The sequence below is a fragment of the Anolis sagrei genome, chromosome 6 (genome assembly GCF_037176765.1).
Source record: "Anolis sagrei isolate rAnoSag1 chromosome 6, rAnoSag1.mat, whole genome shotgun sequence".
Lineage (NCBI taxonomy): Eukaryota > Metazoa > Chordata > Lepidosauria > Squamata > Dactyloidae > Anolis > Anolis sagrei.
In genome coordinates this window covers 30,472,406-30,491,027 of record NC_090026.1, presented here as the reverse complement: position 1 = coordinate 30,491,027, position 18,622 = coordinate 30,472,406, and the positions used below count along the sequence as shown (strand labels likewise).

Genomic DNA, 18,622 nt, shown 5'->3' with positions numbered 1-18,622 from the left:
TACACATGCACACATACATACACACATATATGCATACACATATATAAACACATAAAAACATGTTGTTCATTCGTTCAATGGTCTCCGACTCTTCGTGACCTCATGGACCAGCCCACGCCAGAGCTCCCTGTCGGCCGTCACCACCCCCAGCTCCTTCAAAGTCAGTCCAGTCACTTCAAGGATGCCATCCATTCATCTTGTCCTTGGTCGGCCCCTCTTCCTTTTACCTTCCACTTTTCCCAGCATAATTGTCTTCTCTAGGCTTTGCTGTCTCCTCATGATATAGCCTAAGTACTTCAACTTTGTCTCTAGTCTCCTTCCCTCCAATGAGCAGTCGGGCTTTATTTCCTGGAGGATGGACTGGTTGGATCTTCTCGCAGTCCACGGCACTCTCAGAACTTTCCTCCAACACCACAGCTCAAAAGCATCTATCTTCCTTCGCTCAGCCTTCCCTAAGGTCCAGCTCTCACATCCGTAGGTTACTACAGGAATAGCATTGCTTTAACTATGCGGATCTTTGTTGCCAATGTGCTGTCTCTAATCTTTACTATTTTATCGAGATTGGACATTGCTCTCCTCCCAAGAAGTAAGCGTCTTCAGATTTCCTAGCCACAGTCTGCGTCTGCAGTAATCTTTGCACCAAGAAATACAAAGTCTGTCACGGCCTCCACATTTTCTCCCTCTATTTTCCAGTTGTCAATCATTCTTGTTGCCATGCATACACATATATAAACACATAAATACATATATACACACCTACATAACACAACACACACATATATACATATACACATGCACGCACATACACAGATATACATACACATATACACATGCAAACCACAAATATATACATATACACATGCACACATACATACACACATATATACATATACACATGCACACACATATACCACATATACAGATACATTGCGCACCTAGATAACTTTCAAACAGTCCTACAGCTTAACAGCCTGGCTTCTTCCTCCCTACAGAAAGCATGAGCTTCCGCTGTCAGCCTTAGCTTCTGCCAACCTAGCAGTTCGAAAACATGCAAATGTGAGTAGATCAATAGATATTGCTCCGGCGGTAACAGAGCTCCATGCAGTCATGCCGGCCACATGACATTGGAGGTGTCTATGGACTGTGCTGGCTCTTTGGCTTAGAAATGGAGATGAGCACAACGTCCCATAGTCAGACATGACTGGATTTAATATCAGGGGACAACCTTTACCTTAGTATAGTACAATATAGTAATACATACTATTGCTGTTCTGTGCTAAAAATATATATTGTATACACATATAATGTTGATAATATTATAATGCAATACACTATAATACTAATAATAATACAATATAATTATATATTTTATGTTACATGTAATATTATTAATAATATTACAGTATAGTGCTATAGTACAATATAGTAATATATAAACCTAATATTGTGTTCTGCCAATAATATAATATTTTGTATGTACATATAACTTGTAAGCCTCTCCGAGTCTCTTTCGGTGTGAGAAGGACGGCATATAAATGTCGTAAATAAATACATGCCTGTATTAATGGCTATGGGAGAGACAGAAATTCAACCTGTTAAGTTTTCTCCTGGAATTGGAGAATGGAATGGAGCTAAGACAAGGTGGCAAATATGTTGTGTGGATACTATTATCTGTTATTGCAGATATGTGTGTGTGTCTGCAATAACAGAATATAATATATGGTTACAATACTGTAGACTTAGATCCCTTCCACACTGTCCCTATATCCTAGGATCCGATCACAGATTGTTGCTTTACACTGGATTATATGAGTTTCCATTGCCAGATAATCTGGGATAAAAAGACAATCTGGGATCAGATCTTGGGATATAGGGGCAGTGTGGAAGGGATCTAAGCTCCATTCCATTCACCAATTCCAGGAGAAAACTTAACAGGTTGAATTTCTGTTTGATTGTTTCTTCTCTGGGGTTCCCCTATGTTTTAGTTTTATTTTTTATTTACTGTTATGATTTCAGAGGGTCTTTTTTATATTGGTAGCCAGATTTTGTTCATTTTCATGGTTTCGACATTTCTGTTGAAATTGTCCATATGCTTGTGGATTTCAGTGGTTTCTCTATGTAGTCTGACATGGTGGTTGGTAGAGTGGTCCAACATTTCTGTGTTCTCAAATGATATGCTGTGTCCAGGTTGGTTCATTAAGTGCTCTGCTATGGCTGACTTCTCTGGCGGAAGTAATCTGCAGTGCCTTTCATGTTCCTTGATTCATGTTGGGATGCTCTGTTTGGTGGTCCCTATGTAGACTTCTCCACAGCTGCATGTCGTATGTAAGTCAGATGTTTATATCTCAGGGACTGCCTGTACTACAGTTAAACAGCATTATATGAGTCTGCACTGACTATATAATGCAGTTTTAAACTGTATTATATGGTAGTGTAGATGTGGCCTATGTCACCATATCTTACAAGGTCACAAGTTGGGAAAAAGGCACTATGTCATTGTCACTGACATGCCACTCAAACCTGGCTTTTCGAGACAGGTGCTGATTATCATTAAGGATAAGAGAATTGGGCTCCAGGCTTGCAGACCAACTTGTTTGTTGTTAATGGTCAATAACATTTTTTGCAGAGTCCTCAAAGAATTGCAAGGAAAGACATTTAAGAGGTCAGGTTCTTAATACAAACACAATGGATGCGAGTTGAGTGGGATTGTTGTACATGAAAACAAGGATAGGAATGACGTTTGCATCCTGCATCCAGCAGAGTCTGTTTCTAGGCTGTGAGCCACGGTTTGGCTCTCCGGTTACCACCTCACATGTGCTGATGTCAGGTGTCTTATAAGGAGAGAGCATGAATGCTATAACCGGACACCCCTCCCTTGTTCCCTCTGCCCTGCGTAGGAGGCTAGTTCCTGTGCCTCTGTTTTGTGAATGGAATTCCTTTCTGCTTCAATTCAGCAAAGTCAGGCTTACTGCCAAAACAGCGGGAAGGAGAGAGGTTCAAAGTGATGCAATACTCTCTCAGTTTCTCAAGATTTCTGAATATGCCAGTCTCATGCTCCTTAGATCTGATGGCAAGGAGCTAAGGGAAAGAAAAGAAAGTGTGTAACTAAAAAAGAGGCTACGTTGCAGGGAAACTATGCACCCAAGAATTCTTGCTGAAGTCTCGAACCACAGAGAAGAGGTTGAGCAAATATTTGGCAGAAGCTGGGCGTTTTGAATAATGCAAGATACAAACCTTAAGTGGGGAAAATGAATCCTGTGAGCCACGCATGACCCTTAAAATCCAGAAAAGTCACAACACACACTATGGCCCTAACGTGCATATATCCCATGGGCTGCACTAGTCCTATCTGGCATACAGCAATATAATTACCTTTTCTATTAGAATTATAGTTGTAAGAGACCACATGGGCCATCTAGTCCAACAACTTGCCATGCAAGAAAAGCACAAAATATCCCTGACAGATTGCTATCCAGCCTCTGTTTAAAGTTTCCAAGGAAGGAACTTACACCACACTCCAAGGCAGAGAGTCCCACTTTTGAACAGCTCATATTGGATAGGAAGTTCTTCCTAATGTTCAGGTGGAATATTAAAATAGCTATATTTTGTCATTAATTTGTGTAGTTGGTCAAACATTCCACATGTGGTACATAAAAGATGGTTCACCCTTTGGAAGGGAGAGGTGGGGACAGACATTTTATGACAATGTGGCTTTTTGCTACTGTGGGTTATATATGGTACTCTTGAACTGCCATGGCATGGAAAGTGGGTACTGTTGCCAGAACTTTGATTTGAAAATGGAAGAAAAGCAGAGAACAAATTGACAACCACTGGCAGTTGGTATGCATGCGAGAGTCAACTTCAGTTTATTAAAGGCCTGATTTTTAGGCAAGCAGAAGTGGCCAATTCTCACATAGTTTCAACTTTAGATGACATCTGGAAGGTTGCGGTAGGATGTGCTCCAGAACTGCACATATTGGTTGCGCAAACCATGTTTTACTGAATCATAGTTGAGGTCCTTGTTGATCTCCAGGTAGTAGCCCTGCTGAGTGTCATATGGAACCCAGCCAATCGGTACAGATAATTCCCCTTTGTTAGGGTCACTAGAAGAGGAAAAAGAATACATACACTTAATATCAGTTTATACTTGTCTTTGTCCTCTGAAAATACAAACCTAAAGAAATTCAAGAGGGGCTGCCAAAGATGGTGATAATGGAAAGGAAGTATGAAGAAGGAACGTCTAAATAAGTGGTTGCAATAAGGCTGGAGACAAGAGAAAACTGAGCAGGGAAGGAGACATTACAGCTCTCTTCACAGACCTTCCATATGAAATTATAGTATGGCTATTCCATTTTAATTGCTATGGTTACAGCCAAGATGCACCAACACCTGAACATCTTTTCCCTTAATGGAAAAGGACTGGAGAGAAACAAAACTTATCCTGAAGGCTGCTTACCCTGTGTGAGCAAAGTTTGTCCAGTAGGCAATCATAGCCTTGGAAACAGTTCTGTCTTGTGGCCGGTAGCCCAATGGCGTGACAAAAGGTTTCCCAAAGACATACTGTAGATCGTCAGCATGGTCAGCCCCGACCCAACTAGGGTAGATCAAAAATCGAGATGGCTGGGAGAAGACATAACTGTATGTCCTGGCACTCCTGGACCCAGAAAGAGAGAGAGAGAAAATGAATCTTTTCTGTAGATCATCTTCATTAACTTTCAGCTGGAGTTATAAATTACTTTGTTTTGTATGCCTTCAAGTTATTTCCAACTTATAACAATCTCAAGGCAAACTTATCATGGGGGTTTCTGGGCAAGATTTGTTCAAAGGGAGTTTGCTTTCGTCTTCCTCTGAGGCTGAGAGTATGATGACACTGAGAAAGTAAATCATCCATCAGCCCCAAAATAATAGGTTGCGTTTTTTAACTGGATTTCAGTGTGTGGCTCACCCAAAAACACCCAGTTGGTTTCCATGGTCAAGTGGCAATTCGAATCCTAGTCTCTAAGTGTTCTAGTCCAACATTCAAATTAGTATAGCATGCAGATTCAATGCTAGAAATTTGGGGACTAAAAAAATCATTTATATGAGAGACATAATTCTTACTTGGGAGTTCTGTTCCTTTTGCAAGAAATAAGAATAGGTGGGTTCATTTTAAAGTGGCACTGATATGGGATTATTATTTTTTTAGAAGAAGCATGGAAATAGTGGGGCTTTATAAGATATGGTCAGGCTGTGGCTTCCATTAGCTAAATAGAGCTTCAGGCCAAAAATAACTGGGTAGGGGGGGGTACATTTGCCAACTTCTGTCCAAGAACAAAACAATAAAAGAAGTTTTATAGATTTAGATAGAATTTCTCTTTGAGAGAAGTGTTAGAAATGACAAATTTCTTCAAGCCTTCTCTACTAATGTTTATCTTTGATCCTGTTGCTTACTGTTTCCTGTATTATGTTTTGGTATGCAGCTTCCTATGTGAAGCCGCTCTGAGTCCCCATTGGGGTTGAGAAGGGCAGGGTACAAATGTAGTAAATAAATAAATAAATAAATAATATGGTTCCTGAAAAGTTATAAAAGGGGCTGCAGACTACTACAAATGACTTCAGACCTCAGATCACACACTTGTTTGCTGTTTTGCTCTAAGAGAGATGTCTTGGCGGATGGCACAGAGAATTATCTGAAACATATCTGAAACTAGACTGATAAGTTTTGTACCTGTATATGCTGAAAACATGAAAGTTGTGAGTAAACCAAATATGTTATTTTTTTCAAAGTCTACTTCATTTTTGTATCTTGAGTGCATGATATAAAACAAATTGTTTTATTGGAGCGTATATATTTTGGGGCACTGAAAAACACTTCTGAAGCACTGCTGTTTTTATGCACTGGCAAATCTCTGTTTTCATAACAGATCAGAGACAACAGGTTATTCATAGAATCATAGAATCAAAAAGTTGGAAGAGACCTCATGGGCCATCCAGTCCAACCCCCTGCCAAGAAGCAGGAATATTGCATTCAAATCACCCCTGACAGATGGCCATCCAGCCTCTGTTTAAAAGCTTCCAAAGAAGGAGCCTCCACCACACTCATGGTAACAACTGAAACCATTTCCTTGTATAATTATATCTCGTTGTATACCACAACAGAAGATTCTACTCTAAAGAGTTTTTGGCTGTTCTCTGAAAGGTCATCCTTTTCTAAAACATGATCTTCAAAAAGTGGTTATGGATGCCATTTCAAAAAAGAAATAACTCCACAATTGTGGCATCACAATTATTTTAATATATATCTGCTAAACTGTGTATGTTTTTAATTAATTTTTAAATGTGGTATATAATTTTAATTGTTTTTTTTTTTACTTTAATTGATTTTACTTAAGGTGGCTTCCAAGAGCAATGTTAAGTCCCACAATGGGAGAAAGGAGGCTTGTATATTAAATAAATAAACATTTTTCCCCTGAAGGATCAAATGTTGGGGAGTAATGAACAGCTCTCTCCTCTACAAACTCACTTTGCATGTTGATGATGTAAAGCCAGGGTCTGCTGGGTGGGAACTAGAAATATATAATCAGTCTCCAGGTCGATCACGGTTCTTTTCATGACTTCTTGGTTCACGCTGTCGGTCCACACCTGGGTATATAGGGAGAAGGTTCTGAATGCTCCCTCCACCCCCTTCTCCATAGTCAGCCCTTGAGCGACAGTATAAACCTCTTCCCTATTAAAAACAAAGAAAGAAATAAGATGAGTCTGAGAAAGTGTCACCCAGTTGGTTTTCCATGTCTGAGCAGGGATTGAAATCCTGATCTCCAGGATCATATCCAACACTCAAGTCATGTTGACTATAAGCCAGTGGTTCTCAACCTATGGGTCTCCAGGTGTTTTAGCCTACAACTCCCAGAAATCCCAGCCAGTTTACCAGCTGTTAGGTTTTCTGGGAGTTGAAGGCCAACACATCTGGGGACCCACAGGAAGAGTCAACACAAACCTTGCGAACTAATATATCAGACATTCAGTAGAAATCAAAAACAAGCAAGGCCTGTGCTGTTACGCCCAGACACTTTAAAATAAAACTTTGACGTGCTGCTATCTAGGTCTGGGTGAACTGCTGGGGTCTTTCTTTAGAAGATTGAGCTTTCTTGAATAACTGAGTCCACTTCAAGTTTGAAACATCAAACAGGGTATTTATTCACGAAGTCCTGGTAGACTTGGCTCAGCTTATTAATATTACAAAACAAACAGTCAATTGGGGTTCAGTAGTTGAGGCAATCTTTCTCCAAAAAGGGTAAAATGAATTCTGGAATCCTTTTCCCAAACCCTGAGCCCTTATGGTCAGAAAAGGACAGGTTTTTCCTCTATCTATAGGCCTGGATCAGCTTTGGAGGCAACTGCTCAATACTAGCTATCACTCAATAAAGTCAATATTCCATTAACTTCTCTATAACTATCTAGATAATCCTCTATAACTATCTAAATAGTTCTCTTTTAATCTTTCTATCTCTAACTAAATAACTCAATCAAACTCAATTGTTTTCTATCTATGACTCAATTGTTTTTACAATGATATCTTCGGAGGTACCTGTCTGCCAACAGCACATCATGAATTCTTCCTTAAGACTGAAGGGGCAGGGAGACCTCCAAAATGGATGCTTCTACCCTGGAAGCAGGGGCGGGCCCAAAGAGCTACTCTTTGGCCAATGATTGCAGAGAGCCTGCAAACTGGCTTTCCTGCCTCTGGCTGCTAACCTTTTAGGCCTTGCAGAGGCTGCAGCAGCCTGGGAGAAACACAAGGAGAGGCTGTTTCCAGCAACTAAAAGGTAATGCAAAACCCATGCTCCTGGGAGACGGAACAAGGCCACCTCTAGTTTTGGAAGAAGCAGGTTTGAAAACATGGCCATTCCTGTGAACAAAACCATGCTCATGCCTCTTTTCATCCATCATAGTACCCCCACTTACGGTGTGATTTTCTTAAGTGGACGATTGAGGGCAGGCATGTCAATTGAGGCAAAGAAATGGCCATCCATGTTGTTCACCCCGGCAATGTAATCAATGTCGGCAGCATTGTCAAAGAGATTTTCCGGTGCATCTGGTAGGAAATCACCATCAACCACAGGGGAGAAAGCAAGGTAATGGACAAGTGGATCTGTAAAGGAGGAGATTAAAACATCACTTAAAACACAAACACATACCATGAGTGGGAAATGGCAAATTACAACACATTTAAATTCCTATTTCATATGATATACAAAACCCAATGGGCAGAAACCCTTTTTTGAAATAAGATGACCCTATGAAAGTTATGGAACATTTCTTCCTCTTGAAAGCATGCTAGAGCCTTGGATACTCTGCAGACATAGGAAGATATCTTCCAAATGGAACATTTTGTTTTGTTTTTTAATTAGGAAGCCAATAGAAGATGACTCAATTTTCTTTGAAACTGCAACCTTGAATGGATTCACCACTTCCCAGCCCTTGTGCACGTTCTCCATACCAGATAAAAACAGCAATGTGCAGGCCAAGCAACATCAGAATGTGATCAAGATGACAAACGTTATTAATAAGCAAAAATGCACAAAGTAGGAAAGCCTGCAGTAGTTAGATTTGCCTCAGCCTACTAGGAAGGGCAAGATTTTGCCCCCTTCTGGCTTCTCACCCCTGCTGATTTACTTGACTGCAAATATTTTTGCACTTTGAATTCAGTTTGCAATGACTGAAGTATATTGAGGACAAAGGGGAAAATGGGGCAGGGGAGAGAGAGGAAAAAATGCATAGAATTAATTAGGACTGCCTCTCTCAGTCCGGAGCCCCTGGTGGCACAGTGGATTAAAGTGCTGAGCTGCTGAGCTTATTGACCGAAAGGTTGCAGGTTCGATTCCAGGGAGCGGCATGAGCTTCCGCTGACAGCCCTAGCTTCTGCCAACCTAGCAGTTCGAAAACATGCAAATGTTAGTAGATGAATAGGTACCACTCTGGCGGGAAGGTAACGGCGCTCCATGCAGTCATGTCGGCCACATGACCTTGGAGGTGTCTATGAACAACGCCGGCTCTTTGGCTTAGAAATGGAGATGAGCACCACACCCCAGAGTCAGACATGACTGGACTTAATGTCAGGGGACAACCTTTACCTTTTACCTCTCAGTCCAGGACAGATATTACTGAAGCACAATATGTGTGCAGTTTAGTAGTTGTTGGTACTATGATCTTCTTATAAGCATGCCTTGTAGAATAAACATGTCATTTACCCGCCCCCCTGCCCCGCAATGGGGTTTCTTTGCCTCTATTACACCAGCCACAACCTTGTTTCAGTCTCACTGTCAGCTTACATTTTAGGCCAATGACATCAAGGTGGTAACCAAGGGTCAGCGCTGCAGGGTCAGTGACCTTCAGGCAGTTTGCCATGGTGGTGGTGTTGTCCGTGGGGCAGCCCACCTTCTCAGCCACCTATAAGACACCATTTGTGTATTTTTATATACTTATGTATCCAAACATTTGCATTCCACCCTTCATCATAAGAGCTCGGGGTGGTATACAATAAAATCAATTTGGTCAAATAAAAACAATAAACAACACAATGATTTTGAAACGCTAACAAAAACGTGAATAATAATATTATAATAACTTTTTTTATATACCCCGCCTCCATCTCCCCAAAGGGACTCGGAGCGATTTACATGGGGCCAAGCCCAGTAACACAAAGTTAAAAACATAGCATATAAAAGATAACAATAATATAAAACATCATTAAAACAATATTATAACAATAATAAAACAATAATCATAAGCAACAACCAAGAACATAGTTCAAGTCTCATTGTGGGAGGCGGGCTGGAGTGCAAACAGGTTAGAAAAAAGGCTAATTAGTAAGGTGCATACATAATGTAGCAACATAAGGATAAGACTTTGAAAGTGCAGTAGCAAAGTGCAGAGACATAGTATTTTTAGGCCCAGGATTAGAATCAACAGTCAAGAGAATTGTTTAATCAAATGCCGAATGAAACATCCACGCCTAGTTCCTGACGAAACGTGGAAAGGGAGGGTGCTAGCCTGATCTCCATGGGGAGGGAGTTCCAGAGCCAAGGGGCCACCACTGAGAAGGCTCTCTCATGCCCACCAATCGGGGATGGGAACGGGAGAAGAGCATCCCCAGAAGATCTTAGAGATCGTGTGGGTCCGTAGGGGAAGATGCAGTCACGCAAATAGGCAGGTCTCAAACCATTTGAATGCTTTACCAAGCTACAACAAGACAGATTAGAGGCAGTAACAATGATTTAAGGCAATTCCAAACCATGAAATGGGCGGATGTTTATAATACCAGCTAGGTTTTTGTAAATAACCATGTTTTTACTCTGCATCAGAATGGCAGCAATGTACGTGCCAGTCGGGCATCCATGGGGAGATTATTTCATAATATTGTGGTTTTTAATTAAATTGATAGTTTATCATTTTCATTTTACTGTTTTGAATTATTATAAGCCCCCTTTGGTTCTCACTTTGAGAAAAAGACATGTTATAAATCCAATAAATAATGACTGGGGTGCTGGCGGAAGCTGACCATAGAATCATGCTGGAAGGTTTAGAAATTCCTAGAGAGATGAGGGTAAAAATTGTAGTTTTCATATTTCATTTTTTTTACAGTCACAGGAATCCTGTGCCCTTAACTGCAGCAAATGTGTTGTGTGTGTGTGTGTGGGGGGGGGGGGGGGGGTTGTAATTCTTATTTTGCTGTCAAATGTGATGCCTCATTTTACCTTGGTAGCCCAGTAGAGAGGGTCCTTCTGAATGGCCCATGAGCAAAGACCAACTCCACTCTGACTGATGGCCCGTTTGATCAATCCTTTGTTGTGTGGGGATAGCATCTAGAGGGCAGGAAATAAGAGAAAACACAAGAGGAAAGCCTCACTGACTTTCCTTCATCAGAATAGTCAAAATGATCTGAATTAGTTCGTAACGCCACCACTATTTAGTCATACAAAACTAGCTACAATAACATGTTAGAATCCTATTGATGGGAAGGATCCCAAGAGTTTATCTCCTGCCAGGGTAGAAAATCCACAAATAAAAACCATTATTCTAAACTCTACACACCATTATCTACTAGGGATGTTATTATTCACTAATTTTCTTCTCAAAGAAGGCAACAAGTAATTTTAACACATTTCTTCCCATTTCAAGAAATCTTGAAAGCTTATTCATAATTTACATATAGGTTTTTTTGCACTGAAAACAACATGCTATGCACAGAAAAAGCTGTTTCCTGAACAAAAAATACTGTTTTAATTATTTGTTTATTTATTTCCGATATTTCTACCCCGCCTTTCTCATACCCAAAAGTTGTTTTCTAAGCAAAACAACCAAATTTGCATTCCATCCATACTTTAGAATCAATGCGGTTTGACACCACTTCAGCTGCCACGGGAATTGCAAAGGTATTCAGCTCTATATTCCAAAGAAGTGCCTCTCCAAACTACAAATCTCACCAAACTACAAATCTCATCATTTCATAGTATTGAGTCATGATAGTTAAAGCAGTGTCAAACTGTATTAATTCTACAGTATAGATTCACCTTTGGTCTCAAATTCTCAAGATTCTTGTTAGTCCAACGTTAAACTTGTCAGAGCTTCTCAACATTTTGAAAAACCTCAGGAGAGATAACAATTGTCAAATATCAACAGTAATCCTAAATGACCTGTTATATGACTTTGCATATACCTAGATGACAGATATTTTTGCATATACCTATGCCGAGCCCCCTGGTGGCACAGCAGGTTAAACTGCTGAGCTGCTGAACTTGCTGACTGAAAGTGTGGCAATTCAAATCCGGGGAGCTGGGTGAGCTCCCGCTGTTAGCCACAACTTCTGCCAACCTAGCAGTTCGAAAACAGCAGTTCAAAAACATGAAAATGTAAGTAGAACAATAGATACTGCTTCTGCGGGAAGGTAACAGCACTCCATGCAGTCATGCTGGCCACATGACCTTGGAGGTGTCTACAGACAACACCGACTCTTCGGTTTAGAAATGGAGATGAACACCACTCCCCTAGATTAATATCACGAGAAACCTTTACTTTAACTAGCCGACAGAAATACTAAAAAAAGAAAAGAAACAGAAACAAAAAAAGCTCCCCTCCTTTACAGAATTGTGAAAATATGTAATGGGATACCAGAAAGAGTTCTAATATGCATCATGCTCTAATGCACATCAGGTACTTGCTATGTAGTAATGTAACAGCAACCCTCTATTGATGCAGATGGCATATAGTTGCACAGTTCTAATCCCTGCAGGCGAAATTCATTTATGAACATGTAAGGCCTTCTGGTGATTCTTTTTATCCCTAATATACACAGTATACAATAGGGGGAAAGTCACTGTTGTATATTCCTTACCTCAAATCCTGGGATCAAAGGGGTTCTATATTTATTTATTTAAGGTTTTGGAATACTTGTGCATAGATAATGAGATCTCTTCCAAATGGGTGTCAAGCCTAAGCATGAAATTGATTTATGTTTCATCTATATCTTATGCACATAGCATGGATACATTTTATATACAATATTTTAATAATTTTGTGCATGAAACAAAGTGTGTATAATTAAACTGTCAGAAAACAATGGTGTCACTATCTCAACCACCCAATATGGACGATTTTGGATTTTGGAGTGTTTTGGATTTTGGAATTCTGGATAAGGAATGATCAAGCTGTATCTTTGGGTGTTCTGGAGTGCTTGTTTTGGAGGATGTACACATACATTTTTAAAGGTGTCCCTCAGCTAAAGGGAGGCTGCTCCATTGTCACCAATGTTCAACATAAACCAGCCCGGGAACCATTAAACAGTGCATACCTGTAAGGAGACACTAACAGCCCCAGCAGACTCCCCGAAGATTGTGATGTTGTCAGGGTCTCCTCCAAAGTTTCTGATGTTTCTCTTCACCCAGGCAATAGCCATGTGCTGGTCTTTAAGGCCATAGTTACCTTGAGAAGAGCAGTGGGGGAAGAGAGAGAAAAAGGGAAAGAGAGATTTCAGAGCAACAGATTCCAAGGCCATCTCTTGACTAAATAATCTGCAGTTGGTTAAAACACTTGTCATTTCACACATAAATTCATTAAAATGAACAGATATATTGCCAAAATCTTTGTGCACCACGGTGTTTAAGAGAGATCTCATCCAGGAGGCTCAGCATTGGAAACACAAGACCCAATAGTACGTAAATATCACACATATAAATATAAATGTAAATGTATCCCTTTTTTCCAGGCTTCAAAACACTGAGATGTGTGATTTGTGCATCAACTTGAACATTCCCTTGGTTTGAATCGCGCTATCCTTGATAGCACTGTACATTACCTGGCCAGTAGTATTTGTAACAAGCCCTATGAGGAGTGGCTTAAAGATCTGGGCATGTTCAGCCTTCAGAAGAGAAGGCTGAAAGGAGGACATGATGGCCATGTATAAATATGTGAGGGGAGATCATAATGAGTTTGTTTTCTGCTGCCCTGGAGACTCGGATGTGGAATAATAGCTTCAAACTACAGGAAATGAGATTCCACCTGAATATTAGGGAAATGTCCTGACTGTGAGAACTGTTCAGCAGTGGAACTCTCTGTCCCAGAGTGTGGTGGAGGCTCTTTCTTTGTAGGCTTTTAAATAGAGGCTGGATGGCCATCTGTCAGGGGTGCTTTGAATGCAATTTGCCTGCTGCTTGGTGGGGGGTTGGACTGGATGTCCCATGTGGTCTCTATGATTCTATGATTCTGTGATATGGACTATCATTCTAAAATTGTATACTCAAAGTCTTCCATGTCAAAGGAGGTTTCAGGTGCCCTTGGATAACACAGGTACTTCTTTTGCAAGCAGTTTCTAATGCTGATCACAGGTGGACATCCCTTCCATGGGCATCTTTTACCTGGAAGGTTGGCATCTCCCGTACTGAGGAAGCCCAGAGGTCCAAGACGGTAGTTAAAGGTCACCACGATGACATTTCCACGGGTAGCAATCTCCTGCCCATCATAGAGGTAGTTCTGGAGAAAATTGGGACCTTGTCCACCTCCCCAGAGGAAGGCCCCTCCATAAATCCAGACCATCACTGGTAGGTTGGTGGAAACTGGAGTGGCAAAGGATTGAGAGTTGAGACAGTAGATGGGTGAGAAAGAGAGCAGATCAATACAAAAGACCAAGCTCAGAACAAACATTTTCACAGAAGGATGTGGTGAGACCATTTTCAAAAATTGAGATGTGATACCTGAATCTGTTCCAACTCTTTTGCCAATCAGCTTGGTACACAGGGTAAAGTGTATGCATTGCAGCATGGCAGGAGTACAATTCAAAAGCACTATTTATTTATTATTTATTTATTATTTAAACTTATATGCCGCCACTCCCCTGGGGCTTGGAGCGGCTTACAAGAATGGCTAAAATCTAACAAAGTTTAAAAGCAATTTAAAACAATTTAAAAACAACAGTATCAAACATTAAAAGCCTGTCGAAACAGGTATGTCTTACATGCCCTGCGGAAAGCTGGTAAGTCCCGCAGGGCACAAACTTCAGGTGGCAGAGCATTCCAGACTGATGGCGCCACTGCTGTGAAGGCTCTGCGTCTGGTTGCCGTTAGACGCAAGGTCTTGACACTGGGGACTTCCAATAGATCTTGGTCCTCAGAACGGAGGGATCTCTGAGGTTGGTAGGGGGTGAGACGATCCCTCAGATACATTGGCCCCAGACCATGCAAGGCCTTAAAGGTGAGTACCATCACTTTGAAAGTGATCCGGTGCTCAATTGGTAACCAATGCAGCTGTAGTTTACCCAAATAACAATTCCTCATGCACAATTAATCTTTCTCTTCAGTTCCCAAATTTTGATCACTGCAGATATATTGAAATTCATGAGTACCTGGAGGTCTTACATGTTCTTTCAGATTTCGTTGGTAACTCTGCCTTCACTTTTTCTTTGAATGTTTAATCTCTAAATGCTTAACTCAAGTGTTAAGTGGGACTGAGGGAAAATTTCATTGGGGAGAATAATATTTTGTTGGACAGCATGCTTTCATTTTGCATGCACACACACTGCCACACATATATACACATCCTTCAATATCACCCACCCCATACACCATATTCACTAACAGAGGACAAACCCACAATTGGTCAAATCTAGGTGAGCCCTGCATTGTACAACAGCCTTCTGGTCTTACCAGTTTTCTTCCCTTGAGGAACCCAAATGTTCAAGTAAAGACAATCTTCACTACCCCGAACATCTGTCTGCATGAGGTTGGATTGCAGGCAACGTTTCTTGTACTCCTTGGCCTCCAAGGTGCCTGAGAAAGAGAAAAATGAGAGGGACAGATGGGGCTATTTGTTTGTACACTGGAAAGGAGCCTGTCTTCTGGGATGGAATTTGTATGGCAGTTGTGTACTATACCCTTTTTGTATGGCAGTTGTGTACCCTTCCTTTGGCAGAGCATCACCCCTGAGACCTACATGATGTTTTGGACACTGATCACAAATAATATTGAGCATCTTACTTTGTCTCTCTTTGACATTACACATAAAATAGTTATATAAAATTTCCATTGGCATGCTAGTATAGGATGCATGAAATGGCCATTTACAGGCTTTGGAATAAAAGTTAATCCTTTGCGAACTTAGTATGTGAGAGATCATTTAGGAATAGAATTGCCAAAATACCGGTATCTCAAAAATACTATATTTATAAGAGAGGTTGGGTTGTTTGGATGGGGAGGAAAATTGGATAGAGACACCAAATAAAACATCCACCCACTATTGCAAATTTGGAAAGTTAAGAAGCTAATTAAACATAATACTGTCCTGTCTTTAGCTTCCATTAGAACAGTGATTCCCAAACTCTGATCCTCCAGCTGTTTTGGACTTCAGTTCCTAGAAGCTTCAGACACTTTGAACAAGGTTCAGAAATTCTGGGCAATGAAGACCAAAACACCAGGAGGACTAGCTTTTGGGAATTGCTGCTTTGGGAAGGTTTTTTTTTTTTTTAAAGGAAAAGGGGTACTGTTCCATTATCCAGGTGGAAGCCACAAGGGGGCACTAGACAAGAGATGGAGAGTCCATTTTAGGGGTTGTGAAGTAGTAAAACCATTTCCCCCTATTATTCTTACTCATGTCACCGCCATAGAAACAACCCTCATTTATGAAATGGGATGGGAGGAGGGGAAATAACTAGTGAAAATGGGGAAAATTGTTTTTCTCCTTCAACTCCCCTTTCCCCATAAAATGGACTATCCGTCTCTGTCTAGGCTCCCTTTTGAAGTCTGCTCAGATAATGGAACAGTACCAAAAAGGAAATAAACTCCAGTATTATCAACAAAATAAAATTGTGATATCTGTTAGAATATTCTGCTTCTCAGCAAGTCTAGACTATTAGGATGCTAAAAAGTTTTGTAATCTGTGTAACTCAATGTAAAATGTCTGTGAAGAACATAATATGAGGCTGCCATCTAGTAAGATCAGACCACTAGTCAAACTAGGTCAATCTTACTTGCTTCCTCTTCAAAAGAGGAAAGTAGGAAGAAGAGTGAAAAAGCAGGACCTTTCAAAAGCAGTAGATAGAGTAGGACTACAGAAGATTTATAGGAACATTCCCTGCCAGATCAGGATAGTTGACAAGTATATTGTAGAGGCATGTGAGACATTTTAATGCCCTAAACTTTCTAGTTAGTTGAGGACAACAAAGCTCCTTGGCATGGAAGATGGAGCAACAGTCCCCCCTGTCGCCAGAGTTGAGCACAGTCTCCAGATGCCGGAGATGGAAAAAGATGGGAAGCCTTTACCTCTGTTTATGTACTGTCTGTCTTTGTTAGCTGTATAATTGGTATTGAATGTTTGCTGTATATGTGTACTGTAAACTGCCCTGAGTCCCCTCGGGGAGATAGGGCAGAATATAAATAAAGTATATTTATTTAAAATAAAAAGCCCCTTTACCTGGCCAGCCAGGGTGTGGCTGAGGGTCTTCTAAGGTCTTTGTTGGTGCTGCAAAAGGGATTCCTTTGAAGATATCTACATAGTTTCCGAAAAGGCCCAACTTTTTATTGACTCCTTCCACGAAGCCTCCTTCCGTGATTACGATGCCCAGCTGTACTCGTGCCACAAAAAGGAAAGAAATGTCAATTACATTCTTTGCATGATTAAATTGAGTGTAGGAATTGCATTTGAGCATTACCTTTAACATCCAACAAGCTAGCTTTGGCTCAACCAGCAGAATTGACACAGTTGAAGTATCATAATCTCTTTGAGCAGTTGTATGCCCACCCCCAAATTCACCAGAAACTGGTTTTAAAATTCCTTTAAATCAATATTCTGTGTAACACAGGGAAAGGGCTAATTCTGGGTATTTTTTAAAAATGACAAAACAGATGTTGTTGTTTTTTTTTTTTTGCTATTTTAATGTATATGAATATATTTATTATGTGTTTTATATTATGTCTGACATTGAATTGTTGCCTGTTTGGAAGCTATTCTGAGTCCCTCAGAGGTCTAGAAGGACGAGGTATAAATACTTGAAATAAATAAATAAATAAAACTCCCTTAAACTGATAGAATCAGCTATATCAATCTTAGTCGGCCACTTGCTATTGCTCCCAGCTGTAGTTATGCATTTCTTCCAAACACTGTACAGGCAGTCCCCGAGTTACAAGCATCTGACTTACAAACAACTCACAGTTACAAATGGGGGTAAGACAACAGGAAGTGGGAGAAATCTACCCCTCGAAAGAGAAAAATCCCTCTTGAAAGGGTTATCACGGGGGAAAGGTGTCTCCACAGCAGCTTTCTCACCAATCCTTGTTTTCACAATAAACCAAATTTTTCAAAATCCAATTATCACAGGGACAGAAAGTGAGGTGAAATCTTCTGAACAGTTGAATTTGTAAGTGAAAGGGTACAGTTTTGAGTGTAACTACAGTTTAAAATGTACCTGTCCCAACTTACAAACAAATTCAATTTAAAAACAAACCTACAGAACCTAACTTGTTTGTAACTCATAGACTCCCCTTTCCCCTGTGAGGACCATTGTCTTCTTTAACTTACCTTTGCAGCCCCTGCTATGCCCAGGCAGAAGGCAAATGTGAGGCAGAGGAATCCCCAGCGAGCCATGGTGACCTCCAAATGAGTCTCTCTCAGTCCAGATGGGCATCTTTATAGTCTGGGCCCTACCCAAGTTATCACTATGAAGCCTGAGAAAAGAGCATAAATGCCACAGTTTCCACCAGGCGATTATCGTGAAATGGCCTTTGGTTGTTGCCAACTCAATTTCTTTGGTGAAACTTCCAAGGTTAATGGGGGGAACAGGGGAGCTGCTTATCTTGAAGGGAGGTGGATTCTGGCCTTTTCAGTCAACAGCTGGTGTCCTCACACTCCGTAACCTTTGATGTAACTTATAAATAGAAGCCTCTCCTAGGAAACCAAGGAAGCTCACTATGAGATACCAGGGAGAATGAGCAACAGTTCTCCTGAGGACCAGGGTGAGCTTTTCAGTCATGATGCCAGCTCTGAAGAGGGCTGCAGAACATATAGCTCTACTATTAAGCAGAGCAAAGGAGCAGTTTTGGGTTGTCATATGTTGGCAGCAAATTGCTAGCTGTCTTGCATTTTGTTTGGGTATGTGCTC

General features: G+C 40.7%; 1 protein-coding gene across 1 annotated transcript; it reads right to left on the bottom strand.

Annotated features, from left to right (window-relative positions):
- Nucleotides 1–3,837: 3,837 nt before the first annotated feature.
- Nucleotides 3,838–18,119, bottom strand: CEL (carboxyl ester lipase). The gene is made up of 11 exons (XM_060780805.2): nt 18,043–18,119; nt 16,939–17,089; nt 15,177–15,299; nt 13,893–14,090; nt 12,830–12,960; nt 10,737–10,844; nt 9,312–9,429; nt 7,945–8,131; nt 6,503–6,706; nt 4,457–4,654; nt 3,838–4,103 (listed from the first exon to the last, which is right to left on the bottom strand). Exons 1-11 carry the CDS (start codon nt 18,106–18,108, stop codon nt 3,926–3,928), a joined length of 1,662 nt encoding a protein of 553 aa, XP_060636788.2. The 5' UTR covers nt 18,109–18,119; the 3' UTR covers nt 3,838–3,925.
- Between the last annotated feature and the right edge of the window lie 503 nt (nt 18,120–18,622).